The 17,529-nt window shown below is 38.7% G+C and overlaps 1 protein-coding gene across 4 annotated transcripts; it reads right to left on the bottom strand.

Annotated features, from left to right (window-relative positions):
- Positions 1-919: 919 nt before the first annotated feature.
- On the bottom strand, positions 920-15,509 carry LOC121294491 (membrane progestin receptor gamma-B-like). 4 transcript variants are annotated; one of them, XM_041218237.1, is made up of 9 exons: positions 15,456-15,509; positions 9,608-9,836; positions 8,973-9,100; positions 5,981-6,186; positions 5,497-5,623; positions 4,800-4,844; positions 2,730-2,826; positions 2,309-2,453; positions 920-1,219 (listed from the first exon to the last, which is right to left on the bottom strand). In XM_041218237.1, exons 2-9 carry the CDS (start codon positions 9,656-9,658, stop codon positions 945-947), a joined length of 1,074 nt encoding a protein of 357 aa, XP_041074171.1. In that variant the 5' UTR covers positions 9,659-9,836; positions 15,456-15,509; the 3' UTR covers positions 920-944. The 4 variants fall into 4 exon arrangements, with proteins under 4 accessions (XP_041074171.1, XP_041074170.1, XP_041074172.1 ...); XM_041218236.1 differs by lacking the exon at positions 15,456-15,509 and adding an exon at positions 13,825-14,090; XM_041218238.1 differs by lacking the exon at positions 15,456-15,509 and adding an exon at positions 14,007-14,070.
- Positions 15,510-17,529: the final 2,020 nt, after the last annotated feature.

The following is a 17,529-nucleotide window of genomic DNA, read 5'->3' as shown; positions in this document are numbered from 1 at the left end:
AAAATGAAAGTGTTTCAAGTGCTGAAGCATCGCCTGGGTAGATATTTTGTGGTCCCGCTTGCTGTTTTTAAAACTTCAGAGGTACAAGTCTTAGACAGTTCAAAATATTTTAAACCTAATTTACAATTGAACCTGTCATATTTAGAGTTTACAAAAGTGAAGTCCTGGCATGTGTCTGTACATCATATTCATAGATAAGAGAATTAATATCACAGTACCTTCTCAATTTGCAAAAGCGCAGTCTTTCAATATTACAGAATTATAAATTGAAGGCATAGTAACATATTCCGTTTGCAGCTGCCGATAAACAACCAAACACTAGTATTAATATTTTGGTTTGTCATTTATTGTATCCAAGAGACATTTAAAAAAAATACGTTCTATAACAAAATAGCATTAAAACTGAGGCAGGAGCACAAGGGCATTAGTAGAATCCTCACTTGTAACTCTTGGGTGTGCGATGTTCACTTTCTACCAGATCATACAGTATAGAAGGTACTGTTTTATTTAAATCTCTCAACCACATCAAAAGTGATTGATAAAGTTGAGGAAGGTTTAATTAGAGGATTGAGCTAACAATCAATCAGTTTTACTTTTTCTTGACACTGTACAAGATTATGTAATAGAAAAATGATCTTTAGAAATAGTTGGAAAAAATGAATAAAAACAAGTGCAAAAGCATCTAGTTGGGTTGGGGAGGGGGGTTAGCAGAACAACTTCAATAAATGCCTTGATTGTGATTTTCCAATGTAAAACACTTTCCTAACAAAGCAACAGTTCAATACAAATGAATTAGTAAGGCACAAAGCCATTTGGGCAGATACTGTCCAGTACCAAAAATACCAACATGTGCTTGCTCTAAGGTGCGCTTAATACAACGGTGCACCTTTGCGCACCTGAGCCTGCAATGCAAATGCTGTGTGTCCCTTTCTTGGAAGAAACATTCATAAAGCTTTCTGATTATACAGCGTGGTAGTGGCCTTTTCTTGTCTCAGTTTCTTGGAGTCTGGTTTCCAGCACGTGGCCAAGGAGAACGCGAGGATCACGCAGAGGTTTAATGCGACACAGGCTAGAACAGCAGCTACAGTCCCTGTGAAAGTGGTGGCGGGAGCGTGGTTCAGGAGCCAGGCACGTCGGATCGTCTTGTCCATCATTATAGCCTCCATCTGGAAATGTGTGCCAAGAACTGCACAGATATGGAAAAGCTGGTGACTGTGTCCTGTATAAAAAATACATTCAATAAGAAATACATACTAATATATATATATATATATATACATATATATATATTTTTTTTTTCCCCCGCAGTGCTCTGTATAATAGAATCCCTCGACTGAAAAGAAACCCATTCGAAATATTCTTCATGGGCGTAAAATAAATAAGCGACCTAGATTGCTCCATTATGTGCTGCTTCACAGTCTTTTATGTTATTATTGTAGCAATATCGATTTAGCTGCAGCTATCGGTCTTTGTTTTGCCCATATTTCTTTATCAATGCTGTTTTATTACAAATTCATGTAAAATTAGTCAAGTTTGTGTATGACTTTTTTGTTGCACGTTTCTAAGAATTAAACACAGTTTGATATTACTGAAACTTATTGTTGTTGGATCCTTTAACAAAAGACTAAGATGCTTTCATGAGGTAAAGGAAATTTGAAAAATATTGCATTCTTGTATTTAGTGAATGATCATGCCCGTTGGGAGTATACCGGTGCCACCCATGTGCTTTAACTGAATAAAGGGCTGGATGGCAGCCAATGAGTTACACCCGGAGGAGATGAAGGATAAAGTGTGAAATTACAGGCACATGCTTATGTAAAACTGGAAGATTTATAGGCAGTAGAGTACCGAATGCAGGTACTGAGTTTAAGAATGCTTTAGTTTTTTAAACCTGTTGTTAATATGTGAAATGTTTAAGGTACAAAGCCAAAACAGTCTGAAACAGTTTAATGAATATCAAACATCACACTGCATCTTAAATAACTGAGACTGACTTCTGATTCAAAGACACTGGTTCATGTAAAGATAAAGGAAGGTTATGGCACCAGAAAGGCATGGTTCAATGCATACAAACTTCATGGTTTAATCATGAAATATTGAAACTCACTGGGCACAATACATGCATTTCTCATTGGCATCCTCATATGAGGTCCTCATGTATTTTTGTCACCTTCCATCTGCCCCATATAAAAACTAGATGACAGTTTTACCCGTCTGCATATGAGGTCACCATGCATGAAAAGAGTTGAGAGAATAAAAAAAAATTACAGAAGAAGCCTGGAAAGTGTTTTTGAAGAACAATAGCTACCGAAGAAGTCGAAACTCCCGGGCGCGAGTCTCTCGGGGAGGTGCGTAGTGAAGAGGAAGCAGGTGAGGAAGGCGAGGGCTGTGTGTCTGTAGTGCAGGGCGTTCGTCTCGTTGTCAGTGCAGCCCTCTCCAGAGCACAGGAATATCTGGAGAGGATATAGAGGCAGCAGTGTTTACAGAGATGCCACAGTCTAACCATGCCAGCAGGCATCTCTGGGATTATGGAACTGTTGGTACTAAAATTCTACCCTGCTAACAGTATGGTCAAGCATAGTGAAACTGGGGAATGCAGAGCAAACTTACTGTAAAGATGTACCATGGTAAACTTGTATAAGGGGTATTATATGGTATATTGTATAAGGGACCAGATATGGAATAGCTGTTTTAAAAGAGAAGCTGTAAATGTCAGGCAATCTACTTACCCTGTAGAATAATGGAATGTTGTCGAACATGTAGGGGTATGCGAAGGCCAGCGTGCGAAGGGCTTTACTCAGCTTCGGTCTTTCCAGTTCTGGAAACCTACAACACGGTGAGGAATGACAGACACATACCATGCAATACAAGCTTCAATTGCAGGGCTAAAAGAAGGTACTCTACGAGATTTTTTTAAATGTGTATTTATAATAGTGGTACATGTCTCTGCATGCATAGTGTAACTCTAATTAAATGTGAAATTATCTTTACTCAGTTAAACTGGCAATATAATTGCCTTCCGAGTTAGGAACAGTGCTAAGTCAATATTAAAAATAAATGAAGGGATTACAGGACAATAATGAACCAATTTGTTTTTGGTTGCATTACATATAGTATAATTTGCAACACATCAAACTATTCAATAATTTAAGGAACTGACCTTGAATTATCCTGCTGTGTTATCACAGAATGTAATATCAAATTCAGCAGCATGGATATTAAAACAAAGGCGGGTTTAGGGTTTTTCTTTTTTCGTGCTGTTACTGCTGATATAGACACATTTGATAAAGTAAATAATTTGTATGATCATCATGCAAAAGAAAATGTAATAATGTGAATTGCATGCAGTCCTGGTAATATAGTGTATTTCACTGCAATACTATACAGCTTATTGCCTTGGAATAACCTAAACCATGATGTAACTAGTTCTATAAAGTATTTATAAATTAAACTTTCTTTTTAGTTTTTCGCTGCTGCTTTGCTTATGGCCTTGGCATGTTTCTTTAAACTGAATGAAAAGCTTTTTAATGCTTCATTCTGTACCTGGAGTTTAAGCTGCTTGACCGCAGTGCTGCAAGATGATGTGTACGTGCATGACAATGAGGCCGCATAAACATTGGAAAATGTTTGAGTTTTAATTTAATCAGCTTCAAGTGTAATCTGGGTTTCCTGGTCCCATCCTCAAAATAAGATGGATCCAAAAACCAACGTATAATCAAGCACACATTTTACATGTAAACATTTGCAAATAAGCGTTTGATTCGTAATTAATTTTACAAACTGCAAGCAAAAATTATTTTCCATTATTAAATAAAAAAAATCTGAATCGCTTTCATTTTGATCACAAAATCCATTATGATTTTCTTGAGTTCATGCAGCTGTGTCCAAAGAAAACAAAAGCTTCATTAGGAAACTCTGAACTCTACTGCGGCCTTGATAGAATCACAAAATACAAATCACAAACCGTGTCATGAAATGTGACAGAAACATTTTGGCATGGGTTTTTACTTTATAAAGGAATAACCAATGGCATGCAGAGAGCGTTATTAATTGTAACTGGTTTATTTGTTGTTCTTTACAAGGTCAATAGTTGCCTGGTAAGTATCATTTTGGCTCTAGATTATTCTAGTAATGTTTAACTTCAGATAAGCGCTGCAAGCCCTTTAGGTTTGTCAAATGCTGTATTATAAGAGTTTATAAGTGAGTTTACACCACCAGTACCATTGTACCCCTTTCTACATATTGTTTGCTTTTAAGGTTTGTATTTTTCTCTGCAAGGTAAGGGTAATGACTAAAGCCATATTTTGTTTCTACTGGTCCATGCTTTTATACCCAGCCAAGATATTATTGAGGTCTACCAAACGATGCAGCCTACAGCATGTGCATATATCTAAAAAGCACAAACCCACATGTATGTAACATTTTTAATGATACTGTTTTGCACAAATGCAGTAGATTTCTTTCTAAACTGAATTCTGGCATCTTCAAACCATCTCTTGGCATTTCTTTTAACCTACAATTGGATTTCTAGGGAATTAGAAATGTTACGACCAATCATAGTCGCATTTGAGGAACAGTTTCCATTTAGAAAGTGTCATTTTTATTTTGAGATGACCAGAGGTCAGTTTAGCAATGGCATCTTTTACACTCGGCCGTGTCGTGCCCAGTTGGAGTGCAGCATTTCAGTGGTTTGTGATACACACATGGTTTCGTTTGTGCTGCACATAGTTTGGTAGCCAACAAGACATAGCAGGCAGTCCACATTAACACAGTCTGGGATGCTTATTGTATTTTTTTACCTTTCTACGACGTCATGGTTATAATGGACAAAAGGTATACCAAGCCTTCATGGACAGTGAGGAATGGAGAGATGGGAGGTTAGACAGCATTCAGGCAAAGCATTTAAGAGATGGTGCAAATAAAAAAACAAATACTAAAAAAGATTGACTTTTTTTTTCTTCACAATGTGATCATGTCACACGTGTTTTTTTTTTTCATACAGAAATTTGAAACACTTGCCATTAGCATGGTCAATAGGCAGCCAGGTTGCTGCTGACCAGTACAGGATGACTCTGCAATGATGACCACCTCTGATGACCACCTCTGATGACCACCTCTGTTCAGAATAGCCCCCACATAGAGTAATCCATGATGAGACCACAGCTTTTCTATGTTACTATGTTAATATTAACCAGGCTTGTGAGGGACCGCTCCATCCATTCGTCTTCCATATCAAGTTCTATAGGGTGCACAGAACACCATCACAGTCGCTCAGTAAGCTCCTACCCAACTTCAACTACATCTGAATAAAGTTCAGGGTGCTGTACCTTTGCTCATCACTAGTTAAATTAGGTATCACTGTATTTTTTAAAAAATTGTTTGAGCTATTGCTTTACGCTCCCCAGGACTCCCTTGGAGACCAGATTGTTTACTCTCATAGGTACATGATCATAACTAAACAATGTTGAAGAGCATGGCAATGAGCGAGGCCTGTACCTGGAGAAGCAGGCGAGCCCGGTGCAAACGATGGTGTTAAACACTGCGATCGGCACGTAGCAATGGTGGAAGGAGCTGTTTATCCACTGATCTGGGATAACGTACGCAGAGTAGGAAATGGCCGAACCTGCACGGAAGAAATAAAGGTTAATAACGATTTGAAGGATTTTTTTTGTTGTTTTTTTCTGTTAAGTTTATCTACTCTGCTTTTTCCCATGCTTATAACATATATTTACCATGCTCTACCATGTATGTGTGTGCACTGAACACATAAGAACAAGCTTCCTACACACTTTGGACACACCCAAGAAATGTTTTATTGATACCAAAACTGATCAAGTAAAGTAAAGTTTGTGACCAGGGCCCAGGATATCATTTCTGGTTTTGCGAGCCATGTGTGTGTTTTTTCACGTGTCTCACAGCTAGTTTTAATTCAAGGAGACAGCCACACTGAGGCCACTTGGTTTCATCATGCAACCCTCACCTAAACTGTAGAGGCTGAGCGCTCCGTAGTCAAAGAAGAAGCAGACGTGTCTGGCTCGAGGAGACATGGTGCTGAAGGTGTGCGCACAGCTGGAGGTGAAGGGGTAGATGCAGCAGGAGACCAGGAACACAATCAGCGGCCAGGAGAAGGCGTCGTTCCACACGTCCAGCGTGTACAACAGGGCCAGCAGATTCCATAGGAAATACCTGGCAGAAGAAATTATAGCTTTGTGAATAAAGCCCATTATGGTAACATAAAGTTGAAGTGGAGATAATAATGTGTGTCTGCTATAAAAGTGCTACACCACGTGAGACACTACGTTTTAGTGTGTTCAGGTTCCATTGTTTTCAGAGCCTATATGAAAAGACACATGAACCCAAACTTCACTGCATATACTCCCTCTACATCTGGATAAGGAGTTCAGCATATCACAGTCAAAATCGCAATCGCTGTCTGACAGCTGACTGTATTGTGCAATGCTTTGCATATCGTTATGCAGATTCAGGATGCAGCTTTGTGTTCTGGTTAGGTCAGTTAATGACTTGCCAACTCTCTCAGATAATCAAGGATCGCAGCAGAGGGAATGATACACACAGTACTGTGAGAGAGAGATGTTGTATCGTAATGAATTGCAATAAACAGCTATAGGTCCCAAACAGTTGTAAAAACCTTACACCCCACAACAAATACCATCATTGTTTGTTTTTTTTCATTTCTTTTGGATTACTGTAAAGGTTTGCCTCTGCAAGCCATTGATAGTGTATTCAATATCTCTCACATTTACCTATGTAACAAAAATCATTATATATATATATATATATATATATATATATATATATATATATATATATATATATATATATAGATAGATAGATAGATAGATAGATAGATAGATAGATAGATAGATAGATAGATAGATTCCTTGCGGGTCCCTCAATGAATATTTTGTTACATGGGCAAACGTGGGAGAGATTGAATGTGTTGTTCGGTTTCGGTTAGTTCACAGAGTGTTTTTATTGTTTCTGAATAGAAATTCCTAATGACGAATGGGAATACACAGCTCTGAAAACCCAGCCCGATGTTTGCTGTGAAAGCTGTAAACTAATTAAGAAACGTTTATCATATAGACCCCGCATTAATGATGAAAACAACAAAGCAGCCCAAAGCCCTCCCCGGGAGTGTGTCTCTTACTTGAATAAGGATTTCCCCTGAAGACTTCAAAAATGCACCACAGAGAACAGCTTATAAAACAAAGCACAGAGGCTGCATGACAAAGCAAACTGGTATGCTCCATAGAGTTTTACAAGCTGGGTTAGTTTTGTAAGATTTTAACTAGTTCCAGATCCACTCGTTCCAGGGTTATGTACTCCCTGCATTGCTTTGTCCAAAAAAAACTTTAAAATTAGGAAAATAGGGCATACAAGCAATTCTATATACATGAAAAAAATAATAACGTGAGAATATTATTTTTTGCAAATGCACCCTATATCTAATAAAGGTGAAACAGCTTCCATAGTAGGCAACATCCCCATACTATAGACCCTTTGTGTTTTAATCTGAACTTCACAGTGATCTACAATGACAATGGCAAAGTCGCTGGTACTGTAACTATTTGAAAACGCAGAGTCTCCAAATGGAGGGGTAATGGCACTAGGAGGAGTGTTAACGTTTAGCAGGAGAGATGTGTTGACTGTTTAATCATAATGAGAGCTAGCTCACTTTCCAGGAGTTAAGGAAAATCTAAAACAGATCAAAACAAGGGGAAAGTGGATTGGATTTATGTGGGCTAATGATTAACAGTTTATTCGGCATACCCCTTCTGTCTGAATGTCAGGTATTAAGAATATGTAACCCTCTTTGATAAAGAAAACAGAGTTTTATGACTTCGGTCACTGCCAAGTTCACCTGTGTCAAAGTTTAATCTGCTTATGCATGTGGGTGGAATTCCTAATACAAACTACTATTTTCCCAATATTAATCATTTACGATAACACCGCTTCCTTGGTCTGTGGTTATGAAAGGAAAGTCACATTTAAGTCACATACAAGTGCACCTTACAGTGCAGTTCTGTTTGTATCCAAGACAACTGGATCTAATAATTGAACATTGTTTTGATTTGAGTAAACAGCCCCACTTGAAAAGAAGAAAGGTCAAGTGAACACATTTTACTGACTTGAGTTTACTTCCAATCACACTGTTGCTTAAGCCGTCCCACCATCTAGACTTCCAAATGAACTTGGTTGGTTTGTTTACAAATTAACCATGTTTTAATTTCTATCACCATATGTCACTGCTTGAAACGTGTTCAGAAGCAATCTGATCTGTTAGAATTGCGTTTATTACTGTATAAAACAACCTGGAAGCCGCAGAAGGTCTGAAATATGATGCACAGACCATCTGTACACATAGCAGAAAAACAGCATTAAAAAAATAAAAGAATAATATAAAGTTTCAATTCTGCCTCCAGTCCGACACTCCAGATTAAAACCATGTTCTGAATTAAGATAACGGCGGTGGGGTGCAAGCAGGGTGGATCAGTTATAACATGTGCATTACGTGGAAATTTGAGTGATACTGAGCCCCCAAACCCTTTAAAGGAGCAAGCCATTTCTTCGCCTATCTAAACCGGTTATGAATAAATACATTTTTTACAGCCTCAAGGCAGGTAAAGGCTTGGGTTTCAAAGCCAGTATTCTCCGATGATGACGTTGTTTTTTCTTGCCCTTGTGCAAAGTGGAAGATCTCAGAACTGACACATCAGAGACTCTGCTTCATAGCATTGAAAAATTATTGCAACTTAACTAAGACACTTTGCTGGACCCCTAGGAAACCCTCATGCAAAACTGTTGTGCCGGAACTATATAGAGCCAAGCACTGTGTTTCAGTATCAGCAGCAAAATGTGTTTAAGTACAAGCTGCAGACAGATAGTCTTCTGTATCATTTCAGTATCCTCCTTCTATCACGCTAAATAAACAACTGACAAAACCGTACCAGGTAGGCAGAAAGTGTGTCCAGATATTCAGTGTTTCATTGGTCAGCTGGAAGACACTGATGATGCAGTCTTTGGCTGAGCTCCTTGGGTGACGATACCCAAAGATAATGCTGTCTTCATGATACACCTGCACAACACAAGAGCATTGAAAGAGATACAGTATATAATGTTAAAGCCTCTCAATAACTGTAGTCCCTTACCCTGGATTCATTTCAATCCATTCTGGCATGTGCATTTAAATTCATATTCTTCATGCAGTAGTCACTTGCTGATCACTTGCTGGTTTAAAAATGATTAACATCCTAATTGCACATGTATTTTGTGTACAGTAAAAATACACCATATTTAGAAAAAATACAAACAGTATGTGGACAATGTGGATTTATACCATTGTTGTGCCTGATACCTTATGAAAGCTAATCATGAGCTTTTTGCACTGTATTTCTGCAGATTTCCCATGCTTTTCCCATGGTTATATACTTTGCATTTACTCTAGTTTACCCTGGTTTGTCATCTTTGTAAATATGCTTTAGCATACCTCACTAATCTTTACAATGCTTTTACTATAGTAGACTTTTATAAGGGATGCAATTGCTGTGCATAATGGACCGCACTGAAGGGTTGAGGTACTTACTTTTGGCACTTGATTGATAGTGAAGAGCCGGGGAAGCTTCAGGCTCAGCATGGCTAAGAGGTGCGGTTCCTCTATGTTTCACAGTGCGAGTGGCTCTGCTCCTCAGGCAGGCAGACAGGCTGTGTGGGAAGCTGCTGCTGCTCTCACTGACCTCATCCAAGCATTACCACTCCCAGTCCTCCCTCTGCTCACTCTGCGATCTGTCACCCGCGACTCCTCTCCAGGGCAGCTGTGCCAAGAAAGAAACATGGATTACTGTACATCTCCTGCGTGCTGTAGCTATAGCAACACAGGCAATCGAGAGAAGCAAACCCTGCAGATAACCCTGACTTCTGCAAAGTGCAAAGAGTTTTACTGAATTGATTTCCTACCTGATTTTAATACATCAACAATAAAACACGCCCTTAACAAAACATTACTTAAGACTGTCCTTAAAGTGTTGTTGACTGGACCCACTACGTGTTTCCGTTGTGCTTTAGGTTATTTTTTTGTGTGCTCAGGCTGAAGAGGAAATGTCCCAAAAGCACGTTAATCGGTATGATGGAGGCTGGAATGAAGAGGAGCACCTTTCAGTGGCACCTGTGGTGAACTGAAGTCTCTGCATTTTTAACTCAAGATGCATACTTCCTTGACAACCAATGTCATTTACCTACAGAGGCTAAAACTAGAAAAACAGGCGTTACTGTATGATGCAAAGCAGATACAAAATAACTGACTCTCAAACACAACGTAAAGAATTGGCAACATAATGTCTTTCCGAAAGGAGACTCCATCAATCTCATACGTTACCAGTTTAACCAGTCAAATAGGTCTCTCTGCCCACAAACCCCTGTCGTTTCTTTGTTTGCTCCTCCTCCTCCTCCTCCCTGCCTCCACCCTGCAGCGTGCCTTGTTTATGGGTGCATTGCATTCATCTTTGCTTGGCCAGCATAAGGACGGCTAGCAAGCTCCAATGGATAAGGCCATGAGTCAAATTATAATGTGACTGTATTATGTATCTGTCGGCTATTATTTTTATGTTGGGAATAACTGTTTGCCAATTGTTCATGTGTCCATCAGAAATATCTTTCGCAATCAAGAAATTGTTATCTTCTACTACTAAGTGGACCTCTCCTTTCTGAAAACTTAAATACTGAGAATTTGGGGTGCGCGGTTTAAGTGACCGCAAAATGTAAAATCTATTTCAGGTGTGATATTTTGGAGAAGAATAAAAGCAAATGATTATTTTGCTGAATTGGAAAATTCAAGAAATCAAAAGGACAGCATCCCAGAAATCATGACTAAATTTAATGCAGAAAAAAAAGGTTGGAAAACAATTATTGTTACACGGTCTCTAAACAGATTATGCACAAGCTGTAGCTTAAATGAAAAGCAAACTTCCAAACTCATATTGTTTTTTTTTTAATTAATGCTGGTGGTACTGGCTTAGGGTCATGTGATTGTGGAGACTGAATGTTCTGGTTGTTGACATTAAAGAGAGTCAAACAGGTTTTAAATATCACCTGTCTAATTATAAATCAAATAACCTGTGTACTTCCCAGGACTGTAGAGACCACTCCTAGATACTTATTTGACAACATCAATTATATAAATGCTTGAATCTGACACACATGCATTCCTTGCTCTGTTTTCCTGCTGAGAGGGTGAACAGATTCAACCCAGTAGTTTCAGACCTGGTTGTCTGAACATAAATAAAGTACCACGTCTTCACATATACTGTTTAAATGGCTTCCCTCACTGGTGATGAAAATATCTGAAAACAAGGAACGCAATCAAATTGATGAGCTGCACTGGAACACATGCTGCTGAAATGTTCCACAGAGAATAAACTGATCAGTTTGCACAGCTTTATATTAAAGTGCAACACAGTCACTCTCCCTCCATCTGCTACCTGTCGCAGCACGTTTCTTACTGTTAATGACATTTCAAGCTGCAATCACTCTAAAGCTATGATGCAACGCGCCTGTCTTGTCTTAGCTCTGTGTTCAGAGTCCTTTCCATGCTGGCGAGAAACAATCCTTTGTTTCTTTTTTTTGTTTGTTCGTTGTTTATCTCGACAGCAACGTGCCTGTTAAACTTGTTAATCAGCCACACATTGTAATGATAACAGTAACAAAAAATGCTTTGGCTGTTTAGCTTTTTACCCATCAAGGTGAATGAGCACTTTTACCATGTATTTATCAAAATTGCTTTAAGATAGTTGACCGTACCTTACCAGCAGCGGCTATGCTTTACCACACCTTATTTTCCCCGTTCTTGTGTCCCCAATGTCACCTCTGTTGCTAATGGGTTGTATTTGATTGCGGTAAGTTAATAATCTAACATGCTTTTTCATCCAATTTCTTCAACGTCTTAACAATCAGCCAATTACTATTTAGAGGATGTTAAACTCGCCAAAACAAAAGCTAGAATTCTGGCAGGTTCTCCACCAAGCATCTGCTCATACTGAGAAACCTGCAACCAGCTCTTTTGCATTTAGCTTGTTTTTGTTTTTGCAAAAACAAAACATTGCTACCAGGGAATTCAATTGTAATGCTCTAATTTGCACCACAGTTTAATACCGTTTAATAACGACTTTTCTCATTTTCAGTTAAAGAACAGGAGCTTGCGCAGGAAGCACTTCAATTTCAAACTGCAAACTTGCATCAGCTGATATAAAACTGAGGGTTCTGGCACACTGTACTGTACGCCTTACATTTATTACATATGCAAGAACTTACAACAAATTGTTATTATGGAGACTATAACTTTGTTAAATGCATGTTGTTAACGTACGGAGTTCCATCCTTACAGTCACACACTTGTGTGCAAAGTGCATGCTGCAAATACTAACAAACCGCAAATCCAGTGTAACTCCATGTTGTTAATGTACCTGGATTTTGAAGTGTATCCAAACAATCGTTCTGCATCCTAATCACTGGTTTCTATGGTTTAAATGCTGTGATACAGCAGCATATTCTTGCATAATGGCATGGTTTCTCCCAATGCAAATACTGTACACAAGGAAGATCCAGGTAGTGTATAGTACCTAAACATCTACAGTTTATCAGTACATTTTTCAGTGTCATTCTCATCAAGAAAATATTAGAACCAATTTCTTTAAATGTTTCCTGAAAAAGCGGATTCTTTCTTAGACATATCAGTAACGGTATTTGCATAACCAAATGTGACTACTTTACATCGACTGTCCCCAGACAATGTTCAACACTGTGCGCTGTCACCTAATGCTTAATATTAGATTATGCGATTAAGGCATTGCTGAAAACCTTTGGCTGTTTTCAAAAGATTTCAATAAAGAGATACGGATCAAAGATCAAAAAGAAATTGGCTTGCTGGTACTCACCCTTATGAAAGTTTACCATGGTAAATGGACAGTAATTTTGTAGATTTCCCATGCTTTTCCCATGCCTTTCCCGTGGTTATACTATACATTTACCAGAGTTTGCCATGTTTTTTTTTCTATGTTTACCTTTACCATCACTCTCTGGGCTTTGGATATTTTGGAGGATGTTTTAAAAACATTTACTCTAGTCTTTAAATAATTAATAGGTTCAAGCTCCTTTCACACAAGTTTTCCTTATTCTAGATAATTTTTCTTGTTCTTTACCTTTTGTACTGTTTGAGTACTCAATAGAGACTTTAATTGGGTGTGGCTGGGGAAAAGATTCACATGATGTATGGAAAACAAAAACTCTGAAGGAGTGAACAAACCCACCTAAATCACATCATCCAGTGTGTTTAGCTCATTCCATCATGTGCAGGTTCTCAAACTTTTTCTGGGGGGGGGGGGGGGGGGGGTCCCCTTTTCAGAAGATGTCATGTGTAGTGCCTTTCACTATCACAAGAACTGTCTCTCCCCACAAGAGTGAAAGAAAATTTCTTACAGTTAATAAGTTTTGCTGTCAACCTCTTATGCCCCCCCCCCCCCAGGTTTGAGAAGAAAAAAAAGAAAAACGACCACAGTGGATTAATCTAAATATCACAAACAGTTTCCAATAGAACAGCTCTGTAAAGATGTCTATTTTAGCATTGAACAGTAATGGCAGTTTGTTTTGCTTGCTTGATCGTAACATGTATTAATGTATTAACCCTGTATTAACATTACTTGAATCAGTAATTCAGGAATCCCTACCAAATGCATCTCTGTCAAAGCACTGCCATTGGATGGAGCGTGCATCTCGGATGGAGATGGTCCACATGGTTACAAGCACACTAACCTGTATTGCAGAACTGAACCAGAACCGGCTTCCCGTTCTGGTGTGGGTCTTCTGATAAGCGTTGTTGTAACACAGGCTGTGTATAACAATTCTTCTACCAGCTCCTTGACCATGAAGGTGAAAGCATCAGGCTATTATATATTCTATTACCATAATGATATACAGTGCAAAGTCCTGCCCACCTTTCCAAGCCTCCGACAGTTAACTGCAGGACTGGAATTAGTGCCGCTTTCAGTCTCTGCAGCAGCAGACCCTGACTGCAGAGAGACCGGCAATGAACTTTGCTGTGTGTTTCCGATATGACTCAGCAAAACCTGTAGATCCAGTTTACACATGCGATAGTAACTATAGTGAGCTGGGTGGGGGTGTAACTCCTTCAGAACGAGCCTGACCAGAAACACAGTGACAGTGTAAAACACAGGCAGGTCCAGATACCCCCTGCAGATGAAACAGCACTTCACAATATTCTAACCATACAAGTTCATCAAAGCAGGGTGGAGGATTCAGTGATTCCTTCTGCACACCTATGTATCAAAGTGAACTGTATTTTCCAAATCAATACTAAAGTACAAGTCTGCCCTATTGATTGGTCCTATAAAAGAACTTCCCAAATGCTTTGTGTATGACTACAGGGGCATCACCATGACCGCTAACATATCGTATAACACTGGGTATAACAACTCCCTTTAAGCATGTTAAAGGCGTTCTAAAAAAGTAAAAGCTGGATCATATTTTTTACACCTGCACACGTGCAACAAACATGTTCAGTTTGCAGACACTGATGAAATTAGAGGTATTTTTTTGGTTTATTTATTTTTTTGCCCCAGAGCTAGAAGTTTGCATAACACAACGTTGTGCATTGTTCTTGTGTTATTACTCAGGCCAGTATGAAATAATGGTACGGTGTAAACAGCTGGGGTCCTTTTATTATTTCTATTTACACCAGTGCTGGTTTACAGTAAACAGAGTTGGGGCGGCTGACACCTCCAACATGGGATTTCAACAAGGAAGCGACCTTAGTTATACAAACAATATATTAAAACTACTTGTAAAACTAAAAATCACAAAATCGGTATTAAACTTAAGAACCCTACTTCTCCAGGTAGCGTAAGGTGAGACACTGTATTCTGTGTAAACGCGCATCATTGTACTCTATACAAAGGTGCGCTTACCTAAACACAAGAGTCTATATAGACCTGCCGAGGTGCTATGCGTGTCAGCACAGCGTTACATGGTTAGTTACTGTAAATGTTAGATATTTCATTAAGTCTTGTATTTTTATCAGTCTTCTTCGGACACAGTTAAAAGCCTTATGGAGTGAAAACCAATAAGTAAAATGAATTACCACATTGGCCTCTCAGAAGCCCACGAAAGCTATATCAAAACAGTCAATACGGTCACTCAGAACCACCTTGCTGCCTCATTGAATTACACGCATCCAGAACTGCAGCGTGCAGAAATCTCTCGGAGCACAATGATTTGGAGAAGCCAAATCTTGAGTAAATAACTGAAATGTTTGATTCAACTGACCTGAATGACGCGACACCTGCAACAATGAACAACGACAGCACTGTGGATAAAGTGTGTAACACTGTAACTGCAGAGCAGCCAGCATTGTTTAGTTTTCTTACCCGTGGTATGTATATGTGTGTATATATTTTGATCCAGTACAACAGAGATCCTCCTTTTTAAATACTACAGTATAATCAATTGGTCTATGTTTACCACTGTGTTCAGTAGCCTTCTGTGCATGCTGGGTTGTTATTCCAGTTTGTTTGCATTCTCCATCGTCTTGCTGTGCAACATTCATTTAGCACTTTGAATAACACTGATCAGAAATGTTGCTTTATATAGGGTTGTGTAATATAATGAGTCACAGTACATAGTGCAAATGTATGCGTTACCATTAAGATTCCACAATACCTTAACATGTAATGGGAAACAGTTAGACTTGAATGATATTAATGCATGTGTTAAATACAGGCCCTTCTACACTACACAGTGCTCACTTTTAGTTCTAGTATGCAATACATTTAGATCATACTGATCTTGAATTAAAGTTAAATAAATGAAAAAGATTTTCATGACAGTGAAAAGCTCTCCACAAACAGTGGTATGATTCCTGACAGTTACAGTACTATCTACAGTACAGTTATCATTATCCACTATTTACATAACACAGGAGGACAAATAGGGCTGTGTGAAACAGATAGCCCAGCCACACATGTGACAGGATGACTATCCAGTTTGACAGCTTCACAACCAACGATTAAAGTGAGGCGGTACACGTCGGTATGCACACCGGCAAGAAAACAAACTGAAAATTATATACACACACACACACACACACTTCTGCAAAACTTCCTGAGACCTCTGGTGACTTTAATGTCTCTACATAGCACGAGTATGTTTCACCTCAGGTCATGCCCTTATTCTCCGGAAGCACTCCCCTAAATGAAAACTATAGGGGAATATAGCAGTCTATAGCAGGGCAGTCTTTCTTTACTGTATGTCTTCACTGTTTTAAGAAGCCTTCCCATTTGAGACACAGACACACACGCACAACAATAATTTGGTTTTATTACCAAAACCTTGCACTTTGGGTCAGAAGCATGAAAGCTGGTATGAATAATCGTGAATGTGCTCTAAACTTTTTCTGATATGGAACCACCCTCTCAGATCTTAGTACATAGCTGAAAACTGCAACCGCACTAAAACTAGTTGCCTAATTGATCATACATTGTTGTTAAAACATGTTATAACAAAAATATAACACATTTAAAAACTATACGTTACAAAAGTTGCAAATGTCTACAGTACACAACAAAATATTCACCCATTACCATATTTTCTATTATGATAATCAACATTAATCTGGCAGAACAAAATGAGTACAATCATACTGTCAAGCAAGGCATCTCCATTTAATGAATCATTGAAGCAGCTTCCTGAGCAGTTACAGAGAGCACATTGTTCCCGTGTAAAACTCGAGTGAAACAGCGACAAGCAGCAGGTACATTATATATCCCGACGAGTTGGGTTTGCTGCAAACTACAGTAAACCGCAAACTAGCAAACACAAGAAATAACAAAAGAACAAAGAAGAACAAAAGAATCTAACTGCAGCTTGCTGTCGCTGTTGCTTCAATCGAGTTTTACATGGTACCAATGTTTGTTTGCTTTTCCTAACAGATAACTTAATATATACAGAGGTGTGAGGCTTTGACAAGGAATCTCAAATACATACTTCAGATTGTCATGTGCAGTTATACACTGTTCATGGTTAGGATTGTCTTGTGCCGTTACACACCGTTCCTTGTTAGGACTGTCTTGTGCAATTACACACCGTCCATTGCGTTACTGTGTTTTTAGATAGATAGATAAATACATTTAGCACAAAGTTAAATCACGTTACTTATAATTCCTAGTCATTTACTAAGCAATTCAAAGTATTTCATAAATTGTGAAAACAAATGCCTTGCCCTGACACATGATAACCATGTGCTGCTTTCTGTGTGTGAGAGAGAATTTTACACAAAGAATTAGAACAATACACCTTTAACAAATAAAGAGGCACACGCCCATCTCCGAGCTCAGGTATTTCTTATAATGCACTGGGAGCAGGTCGCTGCAGGGGTAAGTTAGACTCTGAGAGCTCTATTAAAGGCACAGAAGTGCTTTTCACGTCTGAGTTTCAAACAAGGCA

This window comes from Polyodon spathula, chromosome 19 (assembly GCF_017654505.1).
Source record: "Polyodon spathula isolate WHYD16114869_AA chromosome 19, ASM1765450v1, whole genome shotgun sequence".
NCBI lineage: Eukaryota > Metazoa > Chordata > Actinopteri > Acipenseriformes > Polyodontidae > Polyodon > Polyodon spathula.
The sequence above is the reverse complement of the archived record's forward strand: the minus strand, read 5'-3'. Positions and strand labels throughout refer to the sequence as shown.